The 12,473-nt window shown below is 42.5% G+C and overlaps 1 protein-coding gene across 2 annotated transcripts in view; it reads left to right on the top strand.

Moving 5' to 3' along the window:
- Positions 1–12,473, top strand: part of LOC141128541 (glutathione S-transferase Mu 5-like) — a 63,042-nt gene that overhangs the window by 28,323 nt on the left and 22,246 nt on the right. Inside the window, exons 3-4 of one of the 2 annotated variants that reach the window (XM_073615887.1) lie at positions 10,052–10,116; positions 11,082–11,163. In XM_073615887.1, coding sequence (XP_073471988.1) covers positions 10,052–10,116; positions 11,082–11,163 — 147 coding nt within the window. Of the gene's footprint in view, positions 1–10,051; positions 10,129–11,081; positions 11,164–12,473 lie in introns of both variants that reach the window. The other variant, XM_073615886.1, reaches the window with a different exon arrangement.

Below are 12,473 nucleotides of genomic sequence, written 5' to 3'. Positions count from 1 at the left end.
GGTGTGGATCGGTGAAATGCAATTAGAGTTCCCCTTTGCTTGGTACAGGCAGAAGCCGTGTAAATTTGTTGATAAAAAGGAGAAATATATTTTGGAGTAGAATCTTTGGTGAAGTGTGTTTCTTGGAGGCATACTATGTGAGCCTTCTTGTTATGGAAAGTACGGAAGGCTTTGGTCCTTTTTTGAGGGACATTTATTCCCTGAACATTCAGGGAAAGTATATTCAGTGGTGCCATGGCAATAGATCAAATAGTTTTGACTTACTTTTTGTTATGCAGAGCTGACTGCGCAGATCAACCTGTGTGGACTGAAGAGATGAATAGATAGAAAAGAAACCAGTGAATTCTGGAGTAAAGAGTAAACAAAAAACATATGAGATTAGATGATACATTGTATAAATTATTTTTTGCAAGTAATCACAATTTACCCGTGAAAGAGAATAAATATCTCTCTCAGGGGAATAAGTGCCTTCGTCACACTCCCACATAATATGGTTGGGAGAATGAGGAGGGCTAATGGGGGTACACGGATCTTCCGCTTACAGGAGAGAAGTGCTATGTCAAAAGACATCAAAATGATGTTTCATTAGTTGGAGTGCAGAATATAGTTTTTGTTGAAATTATTTATTCCAGGGTGGTTGTATATGGTTAGTCTTGCCCTAGGCTAAATAATTCAGTTAGAAAGGTACTGTTAATAACTTTGGTATTGATGAAGATAGTTTGAATTATTTTGGGATTTTAACCCTTTTAGAGTAAACAATTACATATTTTATTCATATGTAACTGTTTAGATATGTTAACTCATAAAATTGAGGTTGTATTGCTTCAGATTAGAATAAACAAAAACATAATTCTAGGAACTAGTTAGGTAATAATATATTTGTTTTAAGAAAAGAAAGAAAAAGCTTCCATTACTTCTGGATTATTGAACATATTTGTCCTAAAAAGTAATAAATCTATTGTTATTACCTGATAATATATAACTGAACAAGAATTTCCTTATTTCACTTATATATTCTAAGGTTATATGAATCAGAAGTAATAAGAAATATAACTGGAATGTAACATGATCCCACACAGTGTGTGACTATCAGAATGCAGTTACATTCAGTTATAAATATAGGTTTTTTATAGAGAACCATCTCTTAGTATAATAAATGAAGAGATATCAGGAATTAGGATGTCAGTCCATTGAATCTTCTTGGTCCATGGATGATGTGGCATAACGGCCTCTTTTGTGAGAATGATGATTCCCATTTTGTTCTGAAATTTTCTGGGTGCTGCCTGAAGGTGAAGATGACGCCATTCTTCTGTGTGTGGGAGTGTTGCTGTTTGTGGGTTCTGTCAGATTTAATTTTAAAAGGGTTTGTTGTAGTTCATCTGCTGATCTGCTTCTGTAAATTGTACCTTGGTAGTTAAATCTGACTGAAAAGGGGAAGCCCCATTGATACATAATGTTGTGGCGTTGCAGTTCCATTAGTTGGGGTTTCATGGATCGTCTTTTAGTAATAGTAAGTTGGGATAGGTCAGCAAAAATTTGATAATTGTGTCCTTGAAAATTAAGTTCCTTTTTTTTCTCTTGCAGCAATTAGTATTTGTTCTTTCGTTCTGTAATAATGAAATTTTGTGATTATATCACGTGGGGGTCCATCTTTCTTTTTGGCTGTGAGGGCTCTGTGTACTCTGTCCAGTTCTAAACGTTCAATAGGGATATCTGGCTTTAGTTCTTGTAATAGAGCAGTAATAGTAGATTGCAGGTCTGTCACAGTTTCAGGTATTCCCCTTATGCGCAAGTTTGAACGTCTGGCTCTATTTTCATAATCTTCGAGCTTAGTTTGAAGTATTAAATTCTCTTTTTTTAATTGTTCCAATTCTGTTATATTTTCTTGGGTTGTAATTTCAATTTCATCCATTTTTATTTCTAAGGCTGCGGTGCGGTTTCCCAGCTCTCTTATTTCTTTGGTTAGGCTTTTTGTTATTTGGTCTGAGGTTTGTTTTAAAGCCTTATGAAGCATCTTTTCAAATTGTAATAATATTACTGGGGATGCTGAGGAGGCTTGTGGAGAAGTTTGTGAGAGGATTTGTTCTGTATCTGACTCAAATGGAGAGTCTTGCTGTGACATTTTCTGTCTGTGAGAGCGCCCTGATGCTGTATCTTGTGAGGTGACTGGAGCTGCTTCAGCTGCAGTGAGTGCCTGTGAGCTCTTTGTGAGGTGATTTTTATTTCTGCCACGGTTTCCTCCCAGTACCATATTTCCTGCCCAAACTTTCACAGTTTGTTCCCTGGGGCAAAAAGGTTCAAATGGATACCTTTTGAGCCTGCAGGCTCTGCTAGGCTCCGCCTCCTGCCCCCTGTCAATTTTTTTCTAGCTTCCAGTTGCCACAAGCCCAGAGCAATCCTTCACCAGTGCAGCAGAGTGTTGCACCTAGCCCAGTGGATACTCCCTCTGTTAGTGGAGAGAGATCAGGGGATTCCAGAGAGGAAATTGAGGAGGAGCCAGACAGCGCCGCTTTAGACTCCCAAGGGGAGTTGGATGCAGAGGAGGTGGATGGGGAATCCACAAGAACCTTTCGCTATAAACTTTCCCTTGGCAAAGTGGAGGATCTCTTGGGAGCTGCCCACACCACTTTGGGTATACAAGAGGAAAAGAAGGCATTATCGCTCCATGACCAGATGTACAAAGGTCTAGGGGAACAAAAAAGAAGGGAGTTCCCGGTTCATGATGTCTTGGTTGAAGCCATCAAGAAGGAATGGCAAGATCCTGAAAGGAAACCTTTCTTTTCAAGGGCTTTGAAACAAAGGTTTCCCTTTGCAGAAGAGGAGTCTCTAGTCTGGGATAAATCTCCTAGACTAGATGCTGATTTTTCTCAGGTTTCCAGGCATATGGACCTGGCCTTCGAGGATATGGGGGCTCTTTCAGATCCCATGGACAGAAGGATGGACTCTTTTGAAGAAGTCCTGGGATTCGTCGCAGGGAAACCTTAAGCCTGCCATGGCGGTCACAATGGTGGCCCACAACATGGAATGTTGGCTTACTCAAATTAAGGTGCACACTGAAGCAGGGATGTCAAAAGAAACTATTTTGTCTTCCTTCCCCATGCTACTTAAGGGGGTCGCATATATTGCGGACGTTTCAGCTGAATCGGTGCGCATATCCGCAAGGTCCTCAGCCCTGGCTAATTCTGCTCGAAGGGCCTTATGGCTTAAGATGTGGGAAGGGCACAGTGCGTCTAAAGTTAAACTCTGTGGGATACCACTCACAGGGGGTCTCTTGCTTGGACCGCGGTTAGGGGCCGTTTTTGATCGGACGGCCGATAAGAAAAAAGCCTTTCCCGTTAAAGAAATTTGGGGATCAGACTAAAAAAGTCTCCCCCTCAGAGAAAGTTTGAAGCCCCAAAAACTGAGCGGCAGAAAAGCTTGGGGGCAGAAGGGCAAGGGTCGTGGAGGGGCGATTTTTCACACTCCTGAACAGCCCAAGAAAACCCAGTGACGGGTTAACCACGGTGGGAGGAAGATTGGGGGCTTTCCTTCCACAGTGGGAGATGATCACCTCCAACCAGTTTGTTAGGGATCATAAGAAGCGGTTACCCGCTGGAGTTCTCAGAACCTCCTCCGCACAGACTTTGTCACCGAACTGCCAAAATGCGCAGAAAAAGCATCAGCTCTTCTATCATCCTACAGAAGCTGGAGGAGCAAGAGGTGGTGGTACCAGTTTCAGCAGAGGAGACAGGCAGAGGCTTTTATTCCCACATCTTTGTGGTTCGCAAACCTTCAGGAAAGTTCAGGCTTATCATGAACCTGAAGCCTCTGAATGTCTCAATTACTTACAGGAGATTCCAGATGGACTCTGTCTACTCGGTGAAGGCGCTTATTCCCCAGAATTGCTTCATGGCGTCGATAGACTTGAAAGGCGCTTATCTGCACATCCCAGTCACAGAGGGCTATCAGAGGTTTCTCAGACTATCGGTAAAAACCAGGGAAGGGACGTTTCATTTACAGTTCAAAGCACTCCCCTTTGGGCTATCCTTTCCTCCCGCATCTTCACCAAAGTTATGGTAGAGGTCCTGGCTTTCTTGCGGCTCAGAGGCATCTCGGTAGTCGCATACTTGGACGATCTACTTCTGTTTGCCTCTTCCCCGGAGCAGTTGTCCCAGGATCTTCAGGTAGCAAGAGACATCCTAGAAAACCTGAGGTGGCTCTTGAACCTGGAAAAATCCAGTTTGGTTCCCTCCCAAAAGGTCACCTTCTTGGGCTATGTGTTGGATTCAACAAAGCAAAAGGTGTTCCTTCCCTTATAAAAGATCCAGAAGGTAGACATAGCAATGTTGTTGCTTCAGGGCAGCCGTCAGGTCTCAGTAAGAAAAGCGATGCCAGCTTTGGGCTTACTGACTTCAGTGCTCCTGGCAGTTCAGTGGGCAGAGCTGCATTTTCGCCCTCTACAACAGTTTATACTGAGGGTCTGGGACCACAGTCGGGGGTCCCTGGATTCTCTAATATCTGTGCCGAGTCAGGTCAAGAGGTCCCTCTGGTGGTGGAGAAGGGGGTTCAATCTTTCACAGGGCCTGTAGTGGGTTCTTCCAGTCTCCAGGACGGTCACGACCGATGCGAGCGGCACAGGTTGAGGGGGCACACCTAGATTCCAGGATGGTACAAGGTACTTGGAGTAGAGAGGACGCAAAAAGGTCCTCGAACTGGAGGGAACTGAGAGCAATAGACTTGGCACTCAGAGATTTTCAGAGAAAACTCCTGGGGCAGCATGTGCCGGTCCATTCGGACAACTCAGCAGTGGCCTATATCAACAGGCAAGGGGGTACCAGGAGCAGATCCTTGTGAGTCTTGGCAGAATCCATCCTCAGGTCGACCGAAGCAAACTGAGGGAGGGCGACTGGGTTTTGAACCAGGACATCTTCAGGCTGGTCACTCGAAGTGGGGGGTGCCTTGTGTGGACCTCTTCGCTTCGAGGGTGAACACAAAAGCGAGGATTTTATCACACAGTCCCAAGTGTTGTCATCCAGATTTCAGCAAAAAGGATATGATAAAAGTTCTTTGGACAGTGAGATAAAGTACGGGCTATGGATAGAGCATCATTGGTTTCCAAATAGATCAAAGTAACCAGTATTATTGTTTCTAATTTTTAAGATGGTTTTAAACTATAATGTCCAGTACAAAAAATTCAAAAAAATACTCAACAATTGGTCCATCTTGAAACAGGATAGAGTGCTGGGTCCTCTGTTACCACAGCGACCAGCTTTCATATATATAAAAAAAAGCTCCTTCCCTCCTTGACCGACTGGCTCCAGGTGTGGTTGACCCACCTGTACAGTTGGAAAGTAGGTTATTTTCCTTTCTCTCAGGATTCTATGCCTGTGGGCGATGCACAGCCTGCAGGCATTCTAAATGTAATATTTAAAAAAACTGAAGGATTTTTTTGCTATGGCCACTAATAAACAATACAAGATTGGTCAACTTATAACTTGTGCTACAATTGGTGTTTTACATGCTCGAGTGATTGTGGTCTTCAATATATTGGTAGGACCTCTAGACCCCTTCATGTCAGATTAGGAGAGCATGTGAACAACATCAGAAAGGGTTTAAAAACACACAATGTGTCTAGGCACTTTAAGTTGGTTCACAATCAAAAAGTTATAAAACACTGGAGAGGTGGTAACTTCATCTGTCAGCTTAGCCGTAGAGAATCTCATTGGATTCACAAGAAAGTTTTAGTGCCCGGAGGCATGAACGTTGATTTTGATATTGTTTTATTTCAGATCGTTAGATTTTTTTTTTTTTGTCAGGGTTGTGTTTTTTTTTTTTTTTTTTTTTTTTTTTTTGTTTTTTTTTGTTTGTGTGAATATATGATATTTACTTACCAGCAGGTGATCTGAGAGTCTCAGCATTGAACACGGGATGATGTACATGACTATTTTTATTATTGGTTTTTATAATCTATTAGTGACTTGGATGTAGACTCTAGTGTATTTAACACAAACTGTAATGCTTTGCTAGTTCTGCAGTTTTTAATTGAATCGGAGTTATGGCACATCCTTATTGGTTCTATTGCCTTCATTCATTGCTGTCACGTCTGTTTACCTTTGGCTTATTAGCCGGGTTGCCATGGTGATGTGCTGTGTGCAATTACCTCTATTGTCCAGAGAGGTCAGCTGACTGTGTGTGTGTGTGTGTGTGTGTGTAATATATATATATATATATATATATATATATATATATATATATATATATATATATATATATATATATATATATATATATATATATATTTCGGATGACTTGCGTCACCACTGATGAAGTCCTGCCCCTTGGGACGTAACGCATACGGAACCATGTGACTTTTGTTTGTGACGTCTCCCGCGTCCTACACGCTGATTCTCGTGGAATACATTACGATATGCGGTGAATCCTTTGCACTGAGGGTCAGTGCGTGTCATGTAAGTGCACTTTTTTTTTTTTTTTTTTTTTTTTTTTTAATCTTTATAAAGATTACGGAGAGCGCTAGATATTATTGCTTCCTTTTTTATGATATCTAGCTACCCAGAGTTGCTGGTGAGAGTCCTTATGATTTAGCAAGTTACCGGCATCCATCCAGTGCTACTGAGATCCTGTTTGTTCATCCCTTAAGGCAAACGGCTTGTGAGACCAGACTGATTTATTCAGGGGTCCATTTCTTGAGGTGAGCTGCTAGGATTATCGTTGGTGGAGGTTGTCACTGAGTCACCTTATCTATCAATTTATATTCCCTTTATTGGACACTCGGTGGTGCTTGCTGATCATCTTATGTGAAGATTTTATGTGAAGAGCATGGACTTTTTATCATTTATATGGTATTGTTTTTAAATGTTTTGCGCTGCACTGCTTTTTTATATAGTTACGATTGGGGATTTGATAATTTGACCCTGTGTTCCAGCTGCTGTTTTTAGGTTTTATTTGCGCTGGTTGATTTTCTTTTATTTATTGAACACAAAAGCGCGCCTGTTCTTTTCCCTGAACAGATGAAGCGGAGCAGCCGGGGTGGATGCACTGGCTCAGAGCTGGCGTTTCTCAAAGTATTATGCCTTCCCCCTTCCCTTCCTGTACTGATTCCAGCAGTTCTGATAAAGTTACAGTCGGAAGACACAACCCCTCTGATCGCACCACACTGGCCCAGGAGGCCGTGGTTCTCCATCTTGATGGGTCTGGCGGTGGAAACTCCCTGGATTCTGCCTATCCAGGAGGATCTTCTTTCTCAGGGGTCGATCTGTTGCCCCCAGGTGGAGCGGTGGAACCTCACAGCGTGGCTACTGAGGAGGAATTGCTGAAGGGCAAGGGTTTCTCGGATCTTCTAGTGGCGATTTTCCTAAGTTGCAGAAAAAGGGAGACGCAAGCTATCTACCCAAAGGTGTGGAAACGCTTCAATAGTTGGTGCACAGAAAGCTCCTTCAATGTACGCTGTTCTGTAGCAGTGTTGGAATTTCTGCACTCAGGAGCAAAGGATTAGCCCTTGGCACCTTGAAAGGACAGATGTCCGTCCTGAGCGTTTTCCTGGAAAAGCCACTAGCAATAGAACCTTGGATAGCTAGGTTTTTCAGAGCCTTAGGCAGACAGAGACCAGTCAGAATTTCCCCCTTCCCAGTGTGGGATCTTTCTTTAGTTTTACAGGCCCTTACAGGGGATTCTTTTGAGCTGTTTGGAGTCCTGTACATTGAAGTTAGTCCCCCTAAAAACTGTTTTTGGTGGCAATCACCACGGCAAGGAGAGTGAGTGAACTCTAAGCCCTTTCTATTAGGGCACCTTTTTTTTCAGGTTCTCCCGGACCGTTTGATTTTTAAAACTGATCCGGCCTTCTTGCCAAAGGTGGCCTCTAGTTTTCATAGAGGTCAAGAAATTGTTTTAACTACCTTCTGTTTGAATCCTGTGAGGGAACGGGAACATATTTTTCACAAATCGGACGTTAGAAGGTACTTTCTTCAGTACTTAGTACAAAACAGTTTAGGAAATTCGATTCCTTTTTTTGTGTTATTTTCAAGGGCTAGGAAAGGATCCACAGCCTCTAAATGTATGATGGCCAGATGGTTAAGGTTGGCCATTAGTCAGACTTATGTAATCGGGGGGTGTGCAGTTTTGCCATGTTTTTGAAGCACTACACTGTCAGCCAAAAACCAGGCCTTTGGGCGTAAAGTGCTGCAGGCAGTAGCCCACCCTAAGGTAAGGTGCTTGTTTATCCTCTCCTATGGTGCTGTCCTGAAAGATGAATGGGGAAAAACTGAGTTGCTTACCGGTAACATCCTCTTTCAGGACAGCACTGGTACCCACCCAAATTGTTGGCTATGAGAACTCATCGCATGAGATCATCAGGTAAGATAAAGATTTGTATGACGTATTATTGTGTCTCCCCAGCTGGTCGGAGGCACTCTTGAAGAACTGAGAGGCTGGTGAGATTTAAATATTGAATTGAAAGGCGTTGTTTCCTAAGAGGGGAAGAGCCAGTGTCTCTCTATGGTGCTGTCCTGAAAGACTCCTGGAAAAGGATGTTGCCAATAAGTAACTCAGTTTTTTTGGTAAGGTACTCACTCACAATAGGAAATCATGTCTAAAGGAATGCAGACCCAGCAGTTTTCCTCATTAGAGCCCTACAGCTGCAGCAGCTGGTTGATAATTATGAAACTACTCCCATTAGACTCCCCTGGCACAGGAACACAGAGGAACAAACTGTGATTTCTTCGGAATCTGCCATAAAGTTTGTTAAAATCCCTGCAATGTACATAGATCACCCAGATGCGAATGTGTGGGGGTTTTTTTTTTTTTTTCTCAACAAAAGTGGAGTTAAAGCTGAATTCTAGTAATTTAGTCACTTTGTAAAAAGTGAAGGCACACTAAGTTAAAGCGGAGTTCCACCCACATTTTCGATGACTCAGCATCCGTCAGTAATCTGTACACTCTAAACGAATTGGCATTTATTTATTTTTCTGATTCACTTACTGTGTTTTGATTTTTTTTTTTTTTTTCTTGTATGTATATTTCACTTCCTCCTTTTCCGGTTTGCAATGCCTCCTGGGAGATGTTTGTCATCAATCCCAGGAGGCAATGGGCATCGCTGGTTCGAGGAAGGGAGAAGAAGTTTGCATAGCTAAGGGGAGGGAACTTCCTCTGACGCTGCCGTTGCTATGGAAACCTGACCTGCAAGCTATTACACCGCTTGTGCTGCACTGAGCATGTGCGAGATCTGCAAGGAAGAGATCCAGGAAGAAAGTCTGGCTTCAGATGCCCACGCTTGAGATTGCCACAACCTACTTGAAGTTTATAAAGTAACAAAATAATGCTACAAACATACTAAACGGACCTTCGTTTACAGCCTAATTTTACTAGAATACATTAAGCTTGACTATTATAGGGGTATTTTTATCCAAAAAGTATAATTTTGGTCGGAACACCGCTTTAACATTTCCTGGGCTCATTTCTAGTATTTACATATGACCGTTTTTATTGCTCTGCTGGAGAGACACTCCGGTGATTTGAGAGAAGAAAAACGCACACAGCAGCTATGCCTGCCCATACCCGCTGCTGCCTTAGCATTTTGTAAATGTATTCACATAATACTGAGGCTTCTGTTATTGGGTTAGAGGAGGGGAGGGGTGGCATAGCAGCTGCTGCTACACTCCTGTTCAAGATGCATAGCTCTGAAGAATAGGTGTCGGGGCTCCCAAAATACAGCGATAACTGTCTTCCGAGAGTATTATAAAGTCTTCGGGTATAAATAAGAGATGGGTGGGTGGGATGAAACATGTCAATGGCATGGCCTTAGGTGGAGTAACAGGCTGAGGCCATTCACATTTCTTCCTATCTGAACCTGGCGGTGTGCAGTGTCTCTGTTCCCATAAGCCCAGGAGGTGTCATGCACCTCACAGGACTTAAATCATAGTGTGCCCTAATGGTTTTTTACAAAGCAGCTGAATTACTGGAATTTAGCTTTAATGCATTGGCATTTATAGGCAACCGCTCCAGACATGCACAAATGATAAAATTCATGTAACAACAAAAAAAATATTTGTTTTCACAGCACCAAACTATGATAAGAGTCAGTGGCTGGATGAGAAGGAAAAGCTTGGTTTGGATTTTCCAAATGTAAGTGACATTGTAAGTAGAGGAAAGGGGGTAGTGGGCATTATCATAGAAAAATGCACATGATTGAGCATTTATTCAAAAAGAGTGGAAACTGCAGAGTTGAAGTTCTCAGTACTGATGTTTTTGTGCTGAATATTTTGATGCAGGACATGGTACTGATTGGTGTGCAAAGAAGCAGGTGTTGGCCCAATAGTTTAGAGCAGCCTTTCCCAGCCAGGGTTCAGTGGAACCCTAAGGTTCCACCAAAGGTTGTTAGAGATTCCTTGAGCAATGTGCAGTTTCTGCCTCTAAAGCTGGATACACACTATCCAGTTTTCTTAGATTTTTTTTTTTTTTTTTCCTCAGATTTACCAAAACCATATGAGGTCAAACCTTAAGAATTTCAATTTGTATGCAATCAGGCAGGCCCTTGCACTGCATGACTTTGGTAAATCTAAAGGAATTCGGACAACAAAAGTTGTATGGGGTCTTGGGTTTCCCACTGACACTTCCTGTTATGGGGTGACAACTCTCACCCAGTTTTGCTCCTGTGTTATCATCCTGTCACTTTGTCTTCTGATAGACTTCGAGCAGCCATGCTAATACACATTGGGTGGGCGTGGTTCACTGTTGCAGGAAGCTGGAGCAGTGCAATAATATGCAGTAGCCTAGTGCACATAGACAGGAAGTGATTAAAAAGGATGAGCTGAAGTACAAAAAAGGATTTTATGAAAAACGAATGGGCAATTATCTCATACTTGGTGACCCAGATTTACCAGAGAAGTTGAGCATGTTTATTTGTAAAGTGAATTTTCACTAAAAATGTGTTTGAATGTAGGCAATAGTTTGGAGAGATAGCTAAATTTACATTTAATCTTTGCAGCCAAAGCTCTAAACCCAAATGTCCAGCACCAAAACTTAATATACAGGCAAATAATTTTACAATGCAGGCTGATTGAAACTTGTAAAATCGTTCTGTTTTACAGCTGCCGTACCTTATAGATGGTGATATTAAGCTTACACAGAGTAACACAATTCTGCGCTACATTTCTCGCAAGCATGGATTGGGTGAGTATCAGCTGTTGAGTGCTTTGTAGTTTCTCTCCTTCTGGTCTAGGAAGTGGAACAGGGATTGGAATATCTCCATTAGGAGCAATTTGAAATCCAAAGAGCCTAACCATGTACACTTAGTAGATTGTTTAAAAAAAAAAAAAACTAGATGCCCAAAATATTACTGGATATAAATATTTATAGGTAATAACACCAGCGGGTGTTAATGTGGAGAATAACTGATTGCCGTCAGGGTATCTGGAAGGAATTTCTTTTTCCCCAAAGGACCTAATTGGACTATGCTTTTTATATGGTTTTCTCTTCCTCTGGATCAGCTGTATGTAGAAGTGTTCTATCAGTTGCACTAGATGGACTTTGTGTGTGTGGTGTGTGCTGTTTTTTTTTTTTTTTTCCTGACTAGCTACACTATATTGCCAAAAGTGTTGGGATGCCTGCCTTTACACGCACATGAACGTTAATGGCATCCCAGTCCGTAGGATTCAGTATTCAGTTGGCCCACCCTTTGCAGCTATAACGGCTTCAACTCTTCTTGGAAGGCTGTCCACAAGGTGGTTTAGGAGTGTCTATGGGAATGTTTGACCATTCTTCCTGAAGCGCATTTGTGAGGTCAGGCACTGATGTGAGAAGGCCTGGCTTGCAGTCTCCGCTTTAATTCAGCCCAAAGGGAAGGAATGCTTTCAAGGCTTCTACTCAAACCTTTTTACAATTCCCAAACAAAATGGGAGGCGTTTTAAATTTCCTACTGATTAAGAAGTTTCACATGCAAGCTGCCAGGTCAGCCATTTCCTCCCTTCTTCCTAGAAACCTTATGGATTCAGTATAGATTTGAGATGCTTACTTGCAAATTCCCATAATTTCTCCCCATCAATACTGTGTGTTTTGTGGTGGGCGATCAACATTACTAATTTTTCACCCTTCCCTTTTGGCCTGTCCATATTTCCCTTGGTTTTTACCAAGGTGCTTGCCCCAGTTCTAGCTCTGCTCTATGCTCAAAGGATTCACATGGTTGGGTGATCTCCTGCTGAATGATCAGTCCCTCCTCTCCCTCTTAACTAGTGGGCAATGCAGACTCTGCAGAGCTCGGTTGGATCCTCAACCTGTGGAAGTAATCAATCAGTCTAGCGCTGGAGGCATGGAAGCCCTTTCCTCCAGATACCTGGTTAGTTCTCACGACAGGATGTCCCTGGGGAGTAGTCCTTAATGGCTTCTCGGTACAGGGGACTTGGTCATTGGAAGAAGTCCTTCTGCCATCCTCTTCCCATCAGCATCCTATAACTGAGGGTGATTTCAACGCTGGGCCCCTCAAT

The sequence above is a fragment of the Aquarana catesbeiana genome, linkage group LG02, assembly GCF_042186555.1.
Source record: "Aquarana catesbeiana isolate 2022-GZ linkage group LG02, ASM4218655v1, whole genome shotgun sequence".
Lineage (NCBI taxonomy): Eukaryota > Metazoa > Chordata > Amphibia > Anura > Ranidae > Aquarana > Aquarana catesbeiana.
The sequence above is the reverse complement of the archived record's forward strand: the minus strand, read 5'-3'. Positions and strand labels throughout refer to the sequence as shown.